Below are 22358 nucleotides of genomic sequence, written 5' to 3'. Positions count from 1 at the left end.
CACATTGTTTAGGAATTACTTGTAGGGCGTGGGTTCAATTGTGCTTGGGAATGAATCCACGAGTGCGTCAGCACGAGTGAGATTCGCAAAAACAATTGAATGAGTGAAACCAGTTTGAAAAATAGTCTACATAATTTGGACTACGAGTTTTATTCGGAAGACTAGTCCATGAACCAATTTGGCAGCAAATCGGAAGAAGAAATTAACGCAGAAATCGAAGAAAATGTTTCCAACAACACAAAAAAGACACGTGAGTCCATTTGGAAGCAATTCTCAAGGCTGCATTCATTTGTTAAAAATTATCGCTGCGATCACTAGTGGTATTACCGATACAATTTCCACGAGTGGGAATATTCGGTCCAATTTTTTGAAACCATTGTAACAAATGTGTAAAATTGTGTTTTTATTGGTCCATTTTTAACAAATGACAGGTGAATGGAATAGTCAGAAAAATGTAACTTATCTGAGTTTGGAAAATGTTCTGTTGATGATTCTTTACAACTGGTGAGAAAATTCATAAATAAATTATATGATTGCGAAAACAAAAGATTCAATTGACAAAAGTAGAATAAAATTAACTATGAATACCAAAAAACCAGCTAGTGAATTGCATTTTATCAACATATTTTAAGGTATTATCAGTAGTAATATAACGAGTGACATGGACATTGCCGATTATATTTCGACTGAATTTTACGAGTTGCTATGATATTTGGAGATACAACTCGTGCTACGCTTCGCTTCGCACTCGTTATATTTCCAAAATCATAGCAACTCGTAAAATTCAGTCGAAATATAATCCGCACATGTCCATGTCAAGAGTTGTATTTTACATGAGAATTTAACAAACCAGAACCACAGACATTTACGAAACGGTATTTATCAACATTAACATATATAGGTATTTATAACATTACGTATTAGCAGTACCATCTATTTGCTTCCATTTTTGCAATTTTTATAATAACAAATTTAAACTGTCAAAAGCGAATTTGTTGATTCGGTGACAATTGAAGAGTTAGATGCAGAATAATCGCCTATTTATTTTGTACCTACAGAATAATCAAAAAAGCTCGCTCGTAATTGGCTGTTATTCAGTCCAGTTCTTAACGTTCATTGGTTCTTGACACGTTCGTTGAATTCTCTATTAGATTTTCTAAAGTATTCTTACAATTTACATTTTTTTATGTAGATCTTATTATCAGTGTTACCTATGGATCAACAGTCACGTTTTTATGGTCGACAAATTAGATGTTTTTCAATATGGATGGGACATTAAAAACGGAATACTTTCACCGATTACTGCGACTCAAGCACCATTTCCCTATGATTTGAGAGAACTCCTAGATTTGCTCTGCACTGAAAAAAAAAATGCGATTCTTCAAAATGTCTGTGTGTCAAAGAAGGGATTAAATGTATGTTGCACAAACTAAACAAAAAAAAACTATAGGTATATTACAAGTTTCATCAAATGCTAAAATTGAAAAATAAAATGTCTTTTCAAAAGAATAATAAAAGAATCCACGCCCTACAAGTAATTCCTAAACAATGTGGGCTTCAACGCGGGTAGTGCGGTGAGGGGTATACATGCGGAGTCCAGTGTAGTTGCTTCCGTTTTTTCGCTCCCCTGTCTTTATTTATCAAAATAAGTAGATAACATAAGCGAATGAAATATTCCTTATAAAATTCTGCTTCTTGTCACGTGTACCGATTTGCAGATTTCGATCTTATAAAAAAGTTATTAAACAAAAATAGTGCACTTTAACTGAATCGATTTTATGCGACATACTCCCTGTCTTTATTATAATTAATTAGAGTCGATTAGAATTGAATTAACATACATTTTTGTATATCGTTGGAAAGTAGACATTCTATACTAAATAATAGTGTTAAAAACATCTCAATAACTGTAGCGAGAGCGAGGTAGGTAATTAATTAAACTTTTTAGAAAAAAAATATATTTTTTTTCGTTTACTACCAATAACTTTTGTCAGGACCAATGGCCGATGTCGTAACTTTGGATATATATTAAGCACTTCAAGACGAACATTTTGAGGTATCACTCATTTAGTTCTACGCGAAGATTGGGTTGGTGAACGATTTTAGTGGTTATCCGCTCGTCTATACTTCAGGTGTGTGATTTTCACTTATAATATCCCGATGCCGAATTTTTTTTTTTGAGTGCATTGCTGACAAAGTTATCAATCAGACGAGGGCGATTGCTTTGTCAGCAATGCACAAAATAAAATTTTCAGGATACGAATCTATGTATGCAGAGGGATATTCGGCAAGAAAATCGCATGAATAAATTAACCATCAGTGAAGGACAAAAAATGTATCTAAAGTCTTTTAAAAATACATATCAAGACTGTAGAATTTTATCTCCTCAACAGATTGAACTTTTATTTATAAAAATGTAGTAATTCGAATAAAAATTTTGCTATTTTTGTTATAACTACTGGAAATATTTTTCTTTCCACCTGGAGTTGTCAAAATTCTTTCCGGAAATATTTTATGTACCTATTCATGGTTATAACAATAAACGCAGCTTTCTCATTGGATAGTAGATTCATGAATGCGATTTTTAACACAATATTTTTGCCTATATGTACAGTTAATTTTAAAATTATAGAGTACACCTAATTTTCTACAGTGTAAAATGCACTTACATTTTTTGTCAACGATCAATGTCAATTTTGACAAACAAAATGCCTAATCTAACCGAAAACGCGAAAGTGCTAATTCTTTCCAAATTAGAAGAAGGGTGGTCGATTCGGAGGGTAGCCCAGTATTGGGCTATCAGGGACATTTTATGTTGTCAAACTTACTTAACCATATAAAAAACATGACGTTTAAATTTCAAAAAGGCATCTTTACATGTGGAAGAAACTGTAATAAATCGACTTCTTGATTTTTGAGGTGTACTCGATAATTTTGAAATGAACTGTACCATGATTTTGTAATATGTAACGATTGATGATTGTTGATTCAAAATGAATGTTAATTAGTTAGGTAAGTGCAAATTGCTTATACTCGTATAATTACTTGCGTTAGCAAACAAGCGGTTACACAATTTTCAATTATTGCCTCGAATTGCGTAAAAAGAGACCGAAAAATGTCATAAACTAATCACTTGACCCTAAAAATTCATAGGTATTCATATTTTAACCCTTTAGTGGCACCACGTCAAGAAACAAATCTAGCGACGTGGAGCAGTTGGACGAATAGAAAAAATCTCTTATGTACTCGTAATTGCAGTTTATTTAACAAGCTTGTCTACTGTTCTCCATTCTGCACCTCCAGGGGTGACCGCTATTGAGTACTGGAAGTTCTCAAAGAATCCAAAACTAAAGAAGCGTCACTTTGCTTCTTAACGTTATTTGTAATTTTTACTTCACGGTGTCTAGCCATTTCATGTCATGACAAATAATCGAAAACTTTTTCATCGGGTTAAGAAAATAAATATAGCTTTTTTGAGTATTTATTTCAACAAACGTAAAAATAAATATAAGTAACTACATAAGTAAATACATCACCATCTAATTTTTAACGACACCTGTAAAACAAAAATGCAAAAAACCAAATATTTGAAATTACAGGACAATTTGCAATTGACAAACTCCAACAAAAAGAAGTTTTATTTGCCCAAAATAACATACAATATTTAGATTTTTGTTTTCTGTGTATTTTAACAGCATCAGAAAAAATATTGACGTATCTGTGCAGAGTACCCATGATACTGATACTGGCGTTTCTAATTAATTCATTTATAACTGACTTGAATGTAGTTCCACCCATCTCTATTGCTGCTTCTCTTCGTTTATTTTGTGATGAGTGTACCAACCACTGGTAGTTTGTTGGCATAATTTCCGACCACATCAAACATCAACTTTATTTTCGGTAATAGTGACACTAACCCCCACAGAATAAGAAGGTAGAAGCCATAAACGCAAAATTTATGAAGGACGTACAAACTGAAAGAGCGAAAACCAATGATGGAAGCATCGATCGGAAGAACCCGTACACTTACATTTTTTGTTTAGTTCTGCACCGCGGTATTGTTGATAGATCTTCTTTCATCAAATACTGGCGCGCACCGAGGATCGAGACCGTCAAGTACTCTTCTGCCGACACCGCCAAGAAATCCATACAGAATATGTTTTTCTCTTCTTCCGTCATGTCGTTTGTCAAATTAAGAAAATTGGAACTTTTGAATATCCACTGGCGCACAGTGAAGAACTGCAGAAGTCCCAAACCGTCGTGGATTTTTCTTTGCAATCTCACCATACTGAAATCCCAATCACATTTATTTTAAATTTGGAGAAAAGTCAAATAACTTACAATCTTTGGTACCTAAAAATGAACAACAAAAAGTCGATGAAGTAAGCCGGGAGCCAGTGCAAAAATATGCAGTAGATTTCGTGGATTAGCCGCGACGATCTGATGTCCCCATCGGGGTACCAGATCTGCATCTCGAATGGGTTCTCGTACACTATTCGCCTGCCCCTGTCTAAAATCTCCCCCATTGTGATTGGCAACACCTCGTCTTGCGTCAAATTGTACACGGGCACCTCTTTCATCCTGAAACCACACCGTTCACTCGGCATTTTTTCCTTTTACGCCACTGACTTCTCTTTTTTGGAACCGATCCTCTGGGCGATGACTATAGTGGCGTTGATTGCGATATCGACCGGTACTAATTGCGCTTTATTCTCCCCCTTGGCGAGCATCGACCTTATCACTCCTTTGCCGGCTCCCACCAACAGCCCCATCGGCCCGTTCAGACTGTCCACCCATCCCGGGAGCGGCTCCTTCATGGCGGGAACCACTAAAATTCAACACAGTAGCAGAAAATTTATTTTTGCTGTTTGACCGAGTCGTACCCACAGAGGGGCGCACTATGCACACGGGCATGTTCACCAACTCGTCCGCTACAAGTTTTTCGGCGAGTCTTTTGCTGTAGGTGTAGGTGTTGGGATGGGGGGCGATGATGGATGGGGTTGCCATCTGCAAGGCGTCGTCTTTCATCCATTTTGCCACCTCTATGACGTCGCGGGGGTTGTCACGGCAGTCGTAGACCTAGCGAATAGGATTTTCATTCTTATGCGCTCTGTAACGTTCCCTGGGTGTTATTCTAAATTTTAAAATGAGAATTTTGGCAAAGGGGGCGTGTGATTTGATTATCTGATTTTAAGGTGTTTCGATCCTAGTAAAAGAAAAAATAAAGTGATTCCGTTTTTCAAAATTTGTACTTGTCAGTTACGTAACAGTGTGCGCAAAAAATTCGCTGAAATGTAAGACGTTATTCAGTATTCGTGCGCTGTCACTTTTCAGGTATTCGACCTGTTTTGCAACACTCGGCTACCGCCTCGTGTTTCAAATTTCGGCCTCATACCTGAAAGTAATCTGACAGCGCTACTCATAGGTATGAAAATAACTATTTCTTGCCTGTTTGAAGAACATCCAAAGCAGCAGACCTTTCGTATGATGACATTTATCAAGTCCTAAGGAAAACAGTTTAATGATTTTTTTTTATCACAGAGAGAAGCGAGTGCAGAGCTTTATGAGGTTTAGCATCAGCTCTGCTCTCATTGACCGTAGGGTGTAGGGTAGGTAGTTCATCGGTTCAGGTCTGGTGATTTTCTAGGCCACTGCAGCGCTGATCAACTCAAAAATTTCGATAATAGTATAATGATATAAAGGCTGACAGAATAAAAAGCAAATCATGTTTGATAAGGATATGCATTAGCTAAGTTTCTAACTTGCAAGACATCAATTTTGTGAGGTTATATTTATAACGTAGATTTATAACGACTGCAAAGATTTCCTGGAAGCTTTTATAATACCAGACTTTGCATTGGAATGATTTATTTATTTAAACAACTTATAATTTGAATCAATTGCAGTCAACGATGATTTTTTTTCAATTTGGCACTTTTAAAAGAGTATGAAAAAAGTACGAATGCAACAATCCAGTTTTTATAAAAAGAAACTCGTCTGTAATTTTTGTAAGTGGCAGTTTTACTTAAATATAATGGAAATAAAAGATACTCATTTAATAGTTATTTATGTTTCATACAACATTTTTTCTACGATCGAACAAAAAAACGCATTCAACTCGTTCCTGTGTAAAGTGGGCTTTTTTGGCACTCGTGGGCCTTTAAAACGCTCGTTTCACTCGCGTTTTAAACTGGCCCACTATTTTTTTCACTATTACACTGAAGCAGAGGAAGAGCTTCTCTACTTATTACTGCTTTAAATTAAAAGATAGCCGTGTTACTGGCGAGCCACAACTACATATAGCAACGAGAAAAAAACAACGATAAACAACAGTTCAGTCCTGTGCGTGGTGTGTGAAAAATGCAATGAACACTCACTTTTTGCACGATCGTAGAGAGACTGTTGACAGATGCGTGCAATAAAGATTTTTTTGTTCGACATTGTCAGAATTTGAGAATTTTCTCCTGTGTGAACTTATTTTGATAAATGTCACAACTTGTCAAAACGAAACGTCAAGCCAATTTTAAAGATTTTAAGCGATTTGGAACCTTTAAGGGGCTCGTCGAACAAAAAAAAACGTATTCAACTCGTTCGTGTGTAAATTGGGCCTTTTTTGGCACACGTTTTGGCCCACGCGTGCCAAATAAGGCCCAATTTACGCACGAACTCATTAAATAAACTACTATTATTCCACTAGTGCAATTAAAAGGCACTTTTTCCACTGAAAACAATGCAATGAACACTCACTTTTTGCACGATCGTAGAAAAAATATGTAAACTGCAACATGTTATTGCATTATTTTTGGCAAATATTGTGTAAATTGCCGTGAGGAAACTGTTTGAACTCTGAGTAGGCAAATTTGTGGGTTATTCACCGCCTCTGTTATTGACAATATTTTAAAAACAATACAAACATCACTTGCAGTTCGCCTGTTTGTGTTACTTTAGTGTGATTATCTTTAATTAGACGCTTTTCTATTAATAGGTAACAAATTGATTTGTTCAAAGACTGAAGCGATATCACCGCTCCAATAATTGTACTTAAATGTATGACAATTAATTATTAATTAATCGTTTCAGAAGCGTTTATTGCACAATCAAAGGAAAAAATATATTCATTTGCTCGAAAATAAAAATGTGGACACTTGACTGGCTTAATTTTTCAAAATAATTCCAGTACCTATATTAAATACAATTGGAATTTGTATTTTTTGACCTTCTACGAGTTTTTGGGTCATGTTCCTTGTGCAATTCCAGGTGTGTTGCAACTCCCTTTAACAAGTTCTCGACCAAAACGAGTGCGCTAATTGAGCAATTGTGTATCATTATATTAATATGACAACTCCCATTAATAGTTACGAGTTGCAGTTACATTATTTTATTATTTTTACCGATTTTCGCTGCGGTCGGACATTCATAATAAATTTTAAGGTCATTGTACGGTACTAATCACCTTTGTTGTAAATTAGGCACGAACTTTCCTACACCTTTCGGAACATTTATCGAGACAGGAGTAACGATAAACTTGAGTTATAATTTATCGATTTAGAAATTAAACCGTTGATTGTTGACTTTAAACAACCTGAAGAAAATCAATTTAATCCAAATATTTTGGGGTTTATTTTTAAAGACTGATGAAAAAATTTTGTTGTTTTTTTACCGATGCATTTATTCGAGAAACTTAATGTGTGAAAAGTTTTTTAATGTGATGTGCTTGAGTTTTTAAATCATTGTAAATGCTAAACAATCTTTACGATTATTAATAAAAGCACAGTTTTTTTTTTAATTCTTTGTACATTAACATGTAAAGTCAATAGTTATTCACCAAGTTACTTTTAAAAGTTGCTTGAAACATTTGAGCCAAATAATTTCTTCTTTTTTATTATTGAAAGTTGAAATACATGTTCTTTTACGTAACGTACGTAACGTTAAATATTATTTAACAGAGTTTAGATATTTTATATTATCAAAAAATATGTTCAAATGTGATGTTTAATTACTTTTATCCATTTAGTTTTTACTAAATAAAGATGTAGATAATATAATAATTACATATAATATACAGGGTGCCTCCCAAAATTCGTGGAACAATGACAGTTGTTTGACATTTATTAGCTGAGTTCGCAAAAATACGAAATATCTAACACTGTCAAAGTCATAGCCGCCCCTTATGTAAGTAATTGTTGATCGCACGGTATAATAAATACAGGGTGACTGACGAAAAACCTTTGACGCTGTATCTTACTTATTCTTTATCCGATTTGAATAAATGACACATCAAATGAAATAGTTCGAAAAACACTTCATTATTATCCTATTCGATATTTTTTTCGACATCTATTTTTTGACAGACGATAGCCAACTTTTTTTTCAAATTACACTCTATATATTTTTTTATTCGTTCTTATAAAGAATTTTCTTCTGAATATTCCTACATTAAAAGAAAAAACAAAAAATGTATTTTAAATGAAAAAAATTGAAAATCAAAAATCAAGTACTCAAATTTGTAAACAATACAAAATCTATTCTACGGGGTGATCAAGAAGGACTGTTTAAGTTGGTAACACTGGATCGTATTTTAAATCGTATAACAGGAGTAACTTCCGGTTGTTGGTGGCTTGTCGTTGTTAATGCTGTACCTACATCAGATATTTGTCAAATAAACCAACAAAACATATCCAGTTGCAGTGTGATAAATAACCGAATTAAAAAATGTTCTTAATTGTACTGCCAACTTAAACAGTCCTTCTTGATCACCCGGTAGTTGCTCAAAATTTCCTCAATACTGTTGCAGACACTATCGATACCTTCTAGAAATGCCCACCTTTGCATTCAGTAAAAAATTTCGGGGTTTTTCCTGACATACTCGCACTATCTTTTTTCTTAACTCTTTTTGGGTACCTGGTGGGGTCAAATAAACATTGTCTCGAAAGTTTCGAATGAATATAAAGAAATCCAATAGATTCAAATCTCCAAAAATGCCACACCACAGGTTAACACTAAATCGTCTTTGGAAATTTTCTTCCACAGCAATATTATAATATTATTATTATCAAACTGTTTCGACAAATGAATACTCAGAGCTTACTTAGTCATTTCGAGCATTTAGAACAAACTTTTCTCTTGTTAATTTTGGTCACTTGATTTTTAAATTTTGTACCTTTACTCTTTAATTTCTTGACTTTTGTTTCATGAATGGGTATAGTTTTTTGCATTTTTATATTGAGAAGACAAATCTCTACAATACTGAATAAAAAAAAATGTACAGTGCTATTTGAAAAAAAGAAGCTGATGTTCATCTGTCAAAAACTGGACGCAATATATTTTTTTTATTTAGTTGGTATTGAAGTGTTTTCAAAATTATTTCATTTGATGTGTCATTTATTCAAATCGGATAAAAAATAAGCAAGATACAACATCAAAGGTTTTTCGTCAGTCACCCTGTAGAAAAGAATGGAAAAAAACAACGAAAATAATGTTATAATAAAAAATTGCGGTGTATTTTTTATCCTTTGATACTTGTTCGTAATTGACACTTACCGCATTTTTTAACTTGAGACGACATTAAAAACATTTTTGGTTATGTCGCTTATGTTTAGGCTATTACAAAAATGAACCTTTCGTGGTAAATTTCAAATTTGCCAAATTTCATTGTTACCAACAGATCAGTCATTCTTGATCACGCCGTATTTTTGCTTTTATCTTGGAAAGTGTTGAAAGTTCTGATACAACAATAATTTATCACAATCTTTGAACCTTAATGCACTCCAAACACCAAACACCTATCGTTCGTTTATAACAGCGAAAAAAATACAGTAAAGAATAATTGCTACCTTAATAAAACCAAGGTAAAGATAATTGTGAATTGTCGATAATTAATCGACTCGCACTTTGATAAATTATATATTATAATACATTGTGATTAATTGATGCAACGGACTAACTTACCTTTTCCTCGAAGACCTCAATGTCCGCCGAGCAGAATGCAGTACTGAAGTAAATAAACGCATTCAAGTTTTTCATTTGTTTTGCAACGTCAATGACGCGTGCAGTTCCTGCGGTATTCTGCTCGATAGCATCCTTCAGGGTGGCTTCCAGTTTGAGAGTGGCGCCGCAGTGGAACACCACGTTGGCGTTATTTACGAGCAAATCCAGGTCCTGTCGGCTCAGTCCCAGTCCTTCGCTGTTCAGATCACCCGTTACTGGTATTACCTTGTTGATGGCGTCGGGTCGCGATTCTTTCAACCGATTGAACATCTAAAAAATATAAAAAATCCATTTTTACACCGCTTGAGTCCATTATTTTCGAAGACTAAATTGTTATTGTCCCAAGAAATTGAAAATCATTGGAAAAGGCAAGAGACCTAAATGAAAATAAACAAGGTGTTGCCATGACAACGTGCAACCAGCCAATCAAGGCAATTGTCAAAGTGTACCGTTTAACAAATACCTCGTGTTGCTGCTCATATATTTTTCTTTATTTTGTGGGTAATTGCTCTTTCGTGGCCGTGTGAGAGATCTTATCTATAGGTATCAAAATGTGAATCGTTCAGAAGATCTTGTTAACAGCATTTCTATGATGAATTTCCACAGCATTCGTGATAAACTCATGAAGCTTATTTTGGAAATTCAAATTATTTTCCACTGTCAAAATTCAATGACATTTAAAAAAATTGTTTGATAGGTATTGTCAAGTAGTTAATTAATTGACAAATGGACAAAATCAAATTAACGTTAGGAAAATTTTCATTTCCCATTTTTTTTCAGCCCTCGAAAACTATGACACTTTAATAAATCTAAAATTTTGAAGTTTTAGATTGATACAGTTGGTTGCAAAAAAACTGTCAAAATAAAATTGACACATTTTTATCATTTTTTCGTAGTATGAAACCTTCTTACGACAGGTTAGAATTATGGTCAAAATTTTAGGACATTTTAAAAAATTATTTTATATGTAGAGTCTAATAATAATTAGACAATTAACTGACAAATGGACAAAACCAAATTTACGGTTTTTTTCGCAACCAACTGTATCACAACTCAAGTTTCCAAAATGTCACTATCAAGTCTATGTTATAGCCCCAAATTATATTTTAATAATCACTTCATTAATTCATTTGAGAAGAAGAGCATAACAATTAACGTGATACATATGTGTTACTTGTTATGACCGTTTCACAATAGAGCACTTGCCATTGTGGTAAAAAATGACTTTAATGACCAGAATTTATTTTTCGCAACTTTACTACTTCTCAACTCGTACTTATATGACCAGAACTGTCTCTCTTGTTTTCTTTGCAAATTGTTAAACAATACTTGATGGTCGTACGAGTTAGAATTGCTCATTTCTTAACGAACTCTGACTTATTGCTCGTTAACGTATGCACTCTTAAATTTTCACACTAAGATTTACTGCTTTCTCAACTTTAACGAGCTTTCCCTCTACAAAAGATCACCAATGCGGTACACTCGTGTTTCTGGTTTTCTGAACGAAGAAAATGATTTGAACTTTTCTAGCTAATTAAACATTTAAATGATCAATAACCGTGTCATGTGCAATCACCCCTTTATTGTAAACAGTAAGAGATGCAGAAATAACAATGATTTTTTACGCCAGTTATGCCAATATAAAGCGTGAAAAGTAAATGTAAAGAACGTGTTGTTAACATAACACTTTATGTCCACAAAGTAACACAATAGAAATGCATCCTGCACTTAACACGAAGAAGCAGTGAATGATGGTTTATTTGTTTTCTAACTTACCGGCAACGTCCACATTTCTTGGATGCGTGTTTGCGGCTCCTTTCCTCTTTTGGCACGTATCAAAATGTAAATCTGTTTGACACCGCTGCAAGAATACAACAGTTTCTCAACAAGGACCTTTCCCATGAAACCGCTTCCTCCCGTTATGAAAATCGACTTGCCGTCGTACCATTCCACTATTTTACTTCTCTCCTTGGGAGCCATATTTTCTGCAATCGAACAGGATTTTCGTCAAAACTGGAGCGAAATGTTTCTCCCTTGATTTATAAAAACAAGAATTTTTCGCCGTGGATTTGGCACAAGTTTCGAGATCGTGGCGAAAGTTTGCCAATTTTTCCTGGTCGACATGACGCCACCATAATTTGAAACATAGGGTTCCGAACAAATTGCGTCTCCATTGCGCAAAGGAGAAACTGACCGTCTGAATTTTTCCACTCGATGTTCGCTTCCTTGCATTACGCTCTCGACTTTTACTCGAAAATTTTCCATCACCGAAACCTAATTTAATGGTTGGCCAACTCAAATGTGGAACGCTCTTGCACTGCGAAGAGCGAAAACGACAACGGAAAATTGAACGCCAGGTCACGACACCAACCCGGCAACCCGGAGGACTATTTTGACAAAAATATATCATTGTAATTAGTAGTTGTAAGTTAAATAGTGGGAGAATGTCGGAAATAGAATTGATGTTGCATTTCCTGATGCTCCGGTCACGCTAATAAATATGCAGTCTGCACTCTCCTCTCGTAACGGGACAGGTAATCTGAGTAAATTTATGATTCATAAGAGAAGATATAACAGATACGTCTTGCATTAAGCTGGAATAATCTCCATTTGCAATTTCGAAATTTCGTGTCGTGTTATTGGAGTGTTCGTTCCAGACGAATGTCACGGTCTGGAAGTACTTTTGAGGTACGAACAACGCAAACATAATCTGATCGTTTTATTATGTTTAGATCTTGTTAAATTGCCGCGATTAAATAAAATAGTTGGAATATTCTCGTTTTGTTTGCACTTTATATCATTGACTTGCTGCAATGTTCTTCTAATTAATCTGCAATAACGTAAACGTGTGTGGACGTTTTGCGCACAATGTTGGTGTAAAGTTCTTCTGGAAAAACTTTGTAAAATCAAACGTTAATTATTGCGACGTGAGAGGACAAGAATGGAGTTAGTAAAAAATAAATTTAATGACGCGAATGAGTCAACATAAACTGTTACAAGTTAAAAAGTTGGCAGGGTCGTTAATGTTGTGTCAAATGCATTGAGGTGTTCGTTAATAAATCACATTTTTTTTTATCCTAGAGCTGAATTCCTTAGTTGCTGAGCAACATGAAGAAACCTATAAAAATGCTAATTTTATGCACTAAACGATGCATTTCATTTTTTGTCTGTTGCTGACTAAATTACCTAGTGACCTAGTCCGTCCACGATCGGCTGGGTGATTCAAAATGATTGTACATAGTTGCCATATGTACGAAAATCTATGTGGCAACTGTGTAGGTAGGATAAAGTCATTCATTATAAAGTTGATATTTCTTTGACAGTTCATAGTCACGCAATTTTGAAAATTGTCAAGTCAATGTGCAATGGTATTAAAAATATCAAATGCAGGCCTGTGAAATGTCATACAAATGTCAACTCTACCCGACCCACACAGTTGCCACATCAATTTTCGTACATACATTGTGGACATATTTATCCACAATCATTTTGAATCACCCAATAATTTACATACAAATGCAATGATTGCAAGCATTGCAAGATTTATTTTTTCGAAACCTAGCCACTTAAATTAAATAATGGAATACGAGTGTAACTAAACATTCAGTTGCAATAGTTGGATGAAACGTGGCGCATAATTAATTCATTTAATATCTTTTAACGAGAGTTAAATCGTTGCATGAAGAAGTATTTTCACTATTAAAAGTAGTGAGAGTTGGATAGTGATAGGTCTCGTTGGATGCATTACGAGCTAATTAAGCATTGACTATATCTTATGGGTTTTCGGACGAGCATTAAATTTGAATATAAATGCAATCAAGATGGAAAGAGAAATTGACAGATAAATGTTGTTTTTTATTTTTTAAAGAGAAGTGTAGAAAGAAAGTCAAGAAGAGACTTTTATTATTAAAGTGTAGATGAACCGGGAAACGAAATTGATGGCTAAATATTTTATTTTTTGAATTAAATTATACAGTTTCAGCCTCAGTTAGTATAGTCCAATTTTTACCCTTTTGCGATGACGTCATTATCTAGTAACTTTACGTATGTTTGAGCTAGGATCAGAAACAAATTTGAATTGATCATAAATAACTATAAATGTGTCAAATTTGTTGACAATTGCTTCGAAAGGTTATGTTTGTAATCAATCTAATAAGTGAAAGAAATTAAAAATTGTCAAATTGACAGGAGCATAAAATAACCTCAAAGTGACCATCAATAAATAAACGTGCCTTTTTTTTGTTTTTTTCTGTTTCTGTCGTTTCAATAAAGTGAAAGCGAGGAAGGAAATCGTGACGTCACCTCAAAAGGGTAAAAATTGGACTATACCTACTAATTAATTAACAAAGATTAATCGAAATGAGAGAATCATTTTCTCTAGGTGTAGATACATTTTCACTCGGTAGAACAAAAATTTATAATTTCTTTTTATGTCAATAGAGAATTACAAGAATTTTTTAATATCTGGTGGATATTCCACATTCTGTATTTGCGTAGTAACTACCAAAGCTCCTCACTAAATATTTGCTTGGAGAAAATAGTTGTCCAAACGTTTTTAATATTACGACAATTTTTAAATGGACAAATAGATATATGATGCGGTAATATTTAACTTAATTTGTTTCATTAAGGGGCGGTTGCACCAACGTGAGTTAAATTTTACTACAGATTAAAATATGCGAAAACATTGTTATAACAATAGGTAACTAAAGCAACGATGCATTTTAACCTACAGTTAACTGGCGTTGGTGCAACCGGCCATTAATAAACAAAACTCACCATGCTGAAATAGTTATTTATTTAACGAGTTCGCGTGTAATTTTGGCTTTTTACACTCAAATTACACAAGAACGAGTTGAATACAACGTTTTTTTGTTCGACGAGCCCCTTAAAGGCTCCAAATCGCTAAAAATCTTTAAAATTAGCTTGACGTTTCGTTTTGACAAGTTGTCAAATTTATCAAAATCCGTTCACACAGGAGAAAATTCTCAAATTCTGACAGTGTCGAACAAAAAAAATATTAATCATTTATAATTTTTGAAAAATAGATCTTTCTTAAATATCCAAAATGTTTCAGTTCAGAAACGTTTCTGTTTTGCGAGTTGTCAATTTTACTTTCTTGGTCTGTTATTGTGTTGAACATCCGCGAGCAAAAAATAAACACAAGCGTTGTTGTTTTGTGCAATCTAGGGCGTACAAAGTGGTTAATTTATCTGATGTTTCTGCAACTTGTAATTTAATTGTAAGTCAATTATAAAACAGTAAAAATAAAGTACGTAATGTTTTATTTTCAAACTTTCACTCATTTTCTTAAAAATAATATCCGTTTAATGTGCAAAATCAACAAATTGTTTGAATTTTTAATTGATATAAATTCACTTACTCCTGAAGAACTGAATAACTGAATTATTTCATGATTTTAAACTTGGTTTTGACATTTTATTTTTCCCACAATTCTATGGGCCAAACTTGCATTGAAAACCCTCTGCTAAAAACCGCAACAAATTTTCTTATGAAAAATTATTCTTTAACACCTTTTGCTCCTGAAACTAGTGTTTTTCTATTTTAAATATTTTAGGAAAGGAGTTAGATATAGTTGACTCAAGGTGCAAAAAACCACTTGTCATTTGCAATTGTTTTTTCAATATTCTTGAACCAAATAAAGGCACACAGGTAAAGTTCTCCCAGAGCTGCAGCGGTTTTATGGCAGGGTACCATTGTATAAACGTTAACAACACCGACAATAGGTTTAAACCGCAAGTACAACCCCTAATCGTAAATTCGTCCAAGTACTACCCTGTAAACTGACAGGTATAGAACGAAAATGATGATTAACAGGGGTCTGTTTATGTCGCGTATCGGCATCTCAACAGGCGTAATAATTACTATTGCCCTGCCATAAAACCGCTGCAGCTCTGGGAGAACTATACCAGAAAATCATAGTTTGTATTGAATATTTTCCATATAAGTACAGTTTTAAAGTAATTTCAAATGACTAATGCCATAAAAGTGCTGTTGCAAAGGCGAAGTGGTTTTTTGCAACTTGAGTCAATATTAGTTGTTGATGATTCACTGGAACAGTAGTTTATTTAACGAGTTTGTGTGTAAATTGGGCTTTTTTTTGGCATGAGTGGGCCAGTTCAAAACGCGAGTGAAACGAGACCCACGAGAGCCAAAAAAAGCCCAATTTACACAAGAACGAGTTGAATACAACGTTTTTTTGTTCGACGAGCCTTTTAAAGGCTCCAACTCCAAATCGTTTAAAATCTTTAAAATTAGCTTGACGTTTCATTTTGACAAGTTGTGACATTTATCAAAATCCGTTCACACAGGAGAAACTTCTCAAATTCTGACAGTGTTCAACAAAAAATATCATTTTGTGCTACATATTTTACGCCGGTGTCAATTATATACCTTTTAAAATTTATTAAGTGGTCAAGAACGCAAATAATTAAATAAACAAGCACAAACCGAACACCACCGTTCACCAAGAGTACTCTCGGGAGTTTTTCTTTATTTTTAACCGTTATTAGAGCGTAATGAATGAAGGTTCCCATCGAAGATGGACGTCTCCCAACAAGAGTAATGTCAATCACCTCAAAAAAATATCTTGCGCGTATACGCACAACCACATATTTTTCACGAAAGTGTGTAGAAAGTTCACAAATTCTCGTTTTTATGAACTTACACGTAACAAAACCGCCGGTTTGATCTTACGCAACACCAATTTATGATCATTGTTGTTATGATTTTGCATTGAAGCAAACAACACTCATTAAAAGTACCTAATAAGAACGCGTGAAGATATCGTAAAATACCGACCCAAGAGAAGGTGAAACGTGCGCTTTAGCAATAATTATCATGACAATTGACAGTAATTGGTAAATAATGATTATGTACTATTGTTAAGTATCGCATTTTGTACTTGCGGCAGTTTGGGATACTAACTAAAATGTAAATAATCCGACCGACTCGCTAAATTTATTCCACGTGTTTTTGTCATTAAAAACTAATCTGCTTCAACTAAATTGTTGTTGATAATAGAATTTTTTTCGGGGAAAATTTGTGGGTTCATTCTTCGACAAATAAAACATTCAAGAACACACGTGCACAATAAAATATGAATGAACTTACCAAGTAATGTTAACACGAGTTACAAGCTAATGCTAAGGTTGGCGTGTTTTTATTTAAGTTATATAACCGGAACCGCGAACTGACACTAGCAGAGCATAAACAAAACTGAATTTGTTGTACAGATGTAAGATGTAATATCCATTTGAGTATGATATCAAGTTGGACTTTCAAGTTAGTAGGGACTATCCACGAAACCAGTTCTTGCTTCGCTACTTGCCTACTTCATCGCGATTTTTCTCAATTGTCCAAGAAAAATAGGTAAATATGCATATGAAAAAAACCGTGAAAGGAACAACTTAGTGTTGCACTTTTTGCACAATGATTATGTCTGTTAAAAAAATACAGTCAGCGGAAAAAGTATGGAATAAATTCATTGAAAATTAAACAAAATTTTTTTCAAAAAAATCTTTGGACAGGTCAATTTTAGTTTATAAAGATACATATTTTAATACAAAATAAAATTCCAAGCAGTCATTTGTTTTCGAGTTATGACGTCATCGACAGTTTTTTTTAAATGGAAACCCTCTATTTTTTTTTCTTGATTCTGATAGCCCTTCTAATTGTCTAAACGCCAAAGTGTAAAAATTTTGTTACCTTACATAAGAATATTTTTGAGAAAAAAAAAAATAATAAAATAAAGTTGGAAAAAATAAATTTTATAACGAACAAAAACAAGTCAAAAACTGTGTTAGTAAGTACTTAAAATTATGGAATTAAATGTTCGAATTGCCATCCCCCAGCTTGTTGACAACAAACAAGTTTATGAAGAAATTCCCCCTGTTTTAGTTTTATCTAGTTTTATCCCCGCACACAATCAAAATTAAAATTTCTATACTTTGTGTTTCTGTTAAATGAGTCATTTTCTAAAACGTTTTGTAAAACAAATAACACATACAAATGAAGTTGACAGTAATATTTGACTGTTTGATTTACCTACTTGATTTTTTGACTTGTTTTTGTTCGTTATAATAGCTATTTATGTAACCAGTTAGGAAATGCGTTATTTTGTGTAACGAGTGGAATATTTGCGGGACGAGCGCAGCGAGATCCCGCAAAATCACACGAGTTACACAAAATTGCATTTCCTAACGTGTTACATACAAGATTTTTTCTAATTTTGACAAAAAAAAGTTTCTTCAAACGTTAAACGAAGTAATGAATTTCATTAATAATAAATTATTATTGTGTTAAAATATCAAGTAGGTAAGTAGGCACGGTTATTTTGCTTAAAAACAAAAAATATGACAGTGTCAAATTGATGATACAATAAATTTTTCCTAACCAGTTAGGAAAGATTTTACTTTTCGTAACCAGTTACGAAAAGTGTAACGTTTCCCAACGTCAATTAATTTTGAAAAGTGTCACTTTATATGTCAAAATTAGGAAAAATTTATTTTTTCCAAATTTATTTTTTTTTCTCAAAAATTTCCTTATGTAAGATGACAAAATTTTTATACTGTCATTTTGACAATTAAAAGGGCTATCAGAATCAAAAAAAAAATAGGAGGTTTCTATTTAAAAAAAACTATCGATGACGTCATAACTCGAAAACAAATGACTGCTTGGAATTTTCTTTGGTACTAAACATGTATTTTTATAAACTAAAATTGACCTGCCCAAAGATTTCTTTGAAAAAAATTTTGTTTAATTTTTAAGGAATTTATTCCATACTTTTGCCGCTCACTGTATAATAGGTAAGAAAATTGTCGATTCATTTTATACATAGGTATTAAAAACGCTGATCAAAGAAAAATGTGTTATAAGTTTTTAATTACTCGGATTTGAAATAGAAGATGCATGAAATGAGGATGTAAAAAATAATGGTCTGATTATTATTGTTATTAAGTTTTAATTGGTGTTGAACGCATTTTAGAACTTTTTGTTTCAGAGAGAAAGTTTTGAAATAATGCAATTTAAGATTTTAATTTAAATGTTGTTAAATTAAATGTTACTGCAATTAAGAACAAGTAACTGTCTGAAATTGTTTGGTTTTTCTCATTTGACATTGACAAATAATGTTTCGTGTTATTGAATTAAAATATTGTTTTCTATTTCTACAAAAAAAAATTCAGACAAGCATCAAATGTGTGTCGACGACATGTTTCAGTTAATCTGTCGGCAAGGTGGTCATTAATTTAACTTGCATTAGGTGATTGCAATAGTTTCTAGGAAAGCACCATTTTGGTTAATTAAAATTTCCATCATGAGCGACATCACAAATTGTATAGGTATCCTATCCGTTCAGCACTACAGGTAAGTATAGGTAAAATTAATTAAAGTTGATATTGACGTCAGTAGCTTGAAAAACTGTTATTATAAATTGTTTTATTCGTGGCAGTGATTTACCTGTAACCAAATATTTTTTTAAATTTTTTTCGCCGTCATTATTTTAAATTAATTTTAGTTGTTTATAATCGATCACACATTCAAGCATTCGAGCAAATTCAAATCTATGAAATTATAACAATAACTTCTACGTATTTATAAAATATATCAGTTAAAAAAAAAGATAAGGGGGGCTATGGAAAACAAAAATACTGAAAACATGGGGCATAACTTGAAACTGTCACTTGTCTGCACTTTTGACATTTATGTGAATTTTATTTAAAAATGGTTTTTCACTCGAAAATACAAAAATTGTTGACAAAATGTTATTGTTAAAATGGAACGAAGAAAACAATGACTGGTTTTACAGTTCACAACCTTTTTAATGGGAGTCTTGGTAAAACCTCTCTTCGCCATCGCTGTTTGTGTGATGGAAGCTATTATACATAACAGATTTTCAGAACTGTTGTTTTCTATATCTCTTTTTCTTTGATCATGTACAGTTGCGGCCGTTGAAAACTCAGACACTTTGACAACGCCAAACTTTTAGCTTTGTAAATGGTATTGAAAGTGACGTTTCTCAAAATGTCACTCAAACATTATCCACATTAATTTCTCTCGCAATGGCTCTTTTACTCACACCGTTCCTCAGTCAAACACATTTTTGAAAATCAGATAATTGCGGCATTTCAAAAGTTACGCGCGATTCTGACCTAATATGTCAAATACTGACACTGACTTTATAATCCTTGATGAAAATCCTGTTTACGCTAATCAAATTTCGGAATTTATACAGAGTGTTTAAATCTTTCCCGTCTGAGATTTCAACGGCCGCAACTGTACCTACAGTTCTTTCATAAATGATTCGTGTTTCAAGAAGGCCGTGTCCCCATGTTAATAAATGGAGTCACAGCACACCTGATCCAAGAATAATTTATGAAACCCCTGTATAATACGTAAATATACTGTACTCTACTTACCTCACAACGAAGCGTAGATGATCCAAATTAAATAGGTAGATACGGTTAGGGACACGGAATTTCGGGCATCATTTTCTGTCACTTCAAAAAATTGCGATGTAAATCACTCTTTAATTCTCTGACGTGACATTCAAAAGTCAAATTTTGAAAATTTGAAATTTATTTTCTGTTCATGTCAATCAAATCGTCACAAACAGTAAAACTGAGATTAATAATGTAAAGCCTATTTTACATTTTTTGACGGTATATTGACAGTGATGCCCGAAATTCCGTGTCTCGAACTGTACAAGATACCGACTTGTCCAATTCATTTTGATTTTTTTTTTACCAGAAAACACTTACTGTATTTACACAATATTTTTTTAGTTAGAACAAGCTCCACGGCATATGCAGCCAATTCTACGTGCTGAATGTCCAAACCATGGCCATCAACTTTTCATCATCACTTTTTGTGCAGATATCTACTGAATACAATAAATACAAAAAAAAAAACAAACAAGAAATACAAACAACCTTCAACGACTTTTTTATGATAATAATAGGCAGAATATAGCCTAAGGGAGTCCGTTTCGGCTCAGGGACGCGAGGGTCGCGGGTTCGATTCCGACCCAGGGCGAAATTTAAAAAAAAGAAGAAAAAAAAGGCTATATTCTGTCTCGTGATTCGGAAGTCACGTTAAGCCATTGGTCCCGGTCTATTAAGTTGGTCATCACGCCCCTCATAGATTTGTAAGCCAGTCCTAGACTGTGTAACAATTTTTTTTTTATAAATATAATTTGGCAGACAACAATTTAACATCGATTGTTTTTTGTCACTGATACTGATTAGGTAAAGCTGACACTATTCTTTTGTTTTCCATTAATGTGATGGTAAAGCGTCGTAATAGTTATTTCCATTTATGTACTATCGCGGCCATCCAAAAGAGAACGTTTTTTTTTTTATAGTTTGATTTTTACTTTAAATCATAGGCGTAAAAATGTCAAAGTTTGACACTAGCTATAATAGTTATTTATTTAACGAGTTCGTGTGTAATTTTGGCTTTTTTTGGCATGAGTGGACCAGTTTAAAACTCGAGTGAAACGAGAGTTTTAAAGGTCCACGAGTGCCAAAAAAGCCCAAATTACACAAGAACGAGTTGAATACAACGTTTTCTTGTTCGACGAGCTCCTTAAAGGCTCCAAATCGTTAAAAATCTTTAAAATTAGCTTGACGTTTCGTTTTGACAAGTTGTCAAATTTATCAAAATCCGTTCACACAGGCGAAAATTCTAAAATTCTGACAGTGTCGAACAAAAAAAAAATTATTGAAACTATTTTTTTTTAAATGCCAAATCAGCCACATCTCACTCCGATGCAGACAGCTAGGGCTATTGCAAAGCTAAAAGAAAATTGGTCGTTGGCTGCTGTGGCGAGAGAATTACATTGCAGTAAGGAGTAAGACTTGCATAAAGAGGGGTTGGCAAGAAAACAGGCTTGAGAGGCCAATGCGAATAGGTGTTGGAAAGGTTTCTTTACTAAAGTTTACTTTCACTTTAAATGTATTAATTACTTCTGTCTCATTTTTATTATTACAACTTCTTATTATTAAAATAGTAACGCCTGTTGCACGAACGCCAATGAATACAGCCTGATTTAATCTAACGAAAAATACGGAAATTTTCGCAAGCTATCGTTCACTTTTGGATGGCCGCGATTGTACATTAGAGTGCGGTAGGGGTATTTTACAGCGCAAAAACTAGGTTTCAAGCATGAAGCCTAGTAGCTTGTGGTTAAAATGTTGCCGCGCATTTCAGGAACACCTGTATTTAAAAAATAAAACATCGGAAAAATAATACGTGTAATGTTTCTTTAAACTAAATTAAAGTAACGTATGAACACTTTAATTGTAAAGTAACTGTAAAAAGAGTAAATTAACCGTGCGTGCTGCCGCGCT

General features: G+C 33.6%; 1 protein-coding gene and 1 long non-coding RNA gene across 3 annotated transcripts in view; one reads left to right on the top strand and one right to left on the bottom strand.

Annotated features, from left to right (window-relative positions):
* Positions 1-20970, top strand: part of LOC138129245 (uncharacterized) — a 25591-nt gene extending 4621 nt beyond the window's left edge. Inside the window, exon 3 of the long non-coding RNA XR_011159165.1 lies at positions 20793-20970. This is a non-coding gene — a long non-coding RNA (uncharacterized lncRNA). The remainder of the gene's footprint in view (positions 1-20792) is intronic.
* Positions 3468-17278, bottom strand: LOC138129235 (putative fatty acyl-CoA reductase CG5065). Of its 2 annotated transcripts, XM_069045512.1 has the most exons (8): positions 17122-17278; positions 11764-11972; positions 9949-10257; positions 4884-5079; positions 4630-4828; positions 4342-4581; positions 4031-4288; positions 3468-3974 (listed from the first exon to the last, which is right to left on the bottom strand). In XM_069045512.1, the coding sequence occupies exons 2-8, from the start codon at positions 11965-11967 to the stop codon at positions 3821-3823; spliced, it is 1560 nt and encodes a 519-aa protein (XP_068901613.1). In that variant the 5' UTR covers positions 11968-11972; positions 17122-17278; the 3' UTR covers positions 3468-3820. The 2 variants fall into 2 exon arrangements, with proteins under 2 accessions (XP_068901613.1, XP_068901622.1); XM_069045521.1 differs by lacking the exons at positions 11764-11972; positions 17122-17278 and adding an exon at positions 10451-10486.
* Positions 20971-22358: the final 1388 nt, after the last annotated feature.

Source organism: Tenebrio molitor, chromosome 1 (genome assembly GCF_963966145.1).
Source record: "Tenebrio molitor chromosome 1, icTenMoli1.1, whole genome shotgun sequence".
Classification (NCBI taxonomy): Eukaryota; Metazoa; Arthropoda; class Insecta; order Coleoptera; family Tenebrionidae; genus Tenebrio; species Tenebrio molitor.
Note: the sequence above shows the minus strand (reverse complement) of the source record. Positions and strands in the feature narration are given on the sequence as shown.

Excerpts from the sequence above, each read along its gene's own strand:
- LOC138129235 (XM_069045512.1), bottom strand. The coding sequence starts at position 11,967 with ATGGCTCCCAAGGAGAGAAGTAAAATAGTGGAATGGTACGACGGCAAG. Across the intron at positions 4,289-4,341 it reads ATTTTTAGGTACCAAAGATT|TATGGTGAGATTGCAAAGAA; the intron begins GTAAGTTATTTG and ends TTGGGATTTCAG. Across the intron at positions 3,975-4,030 it reads TGCAGAACTAAACAAAAAAT|TTTGTACGTCCTTCATAAAT; the intron begins GTAAGTGTACGG and ends TCGCTCTTTCAG.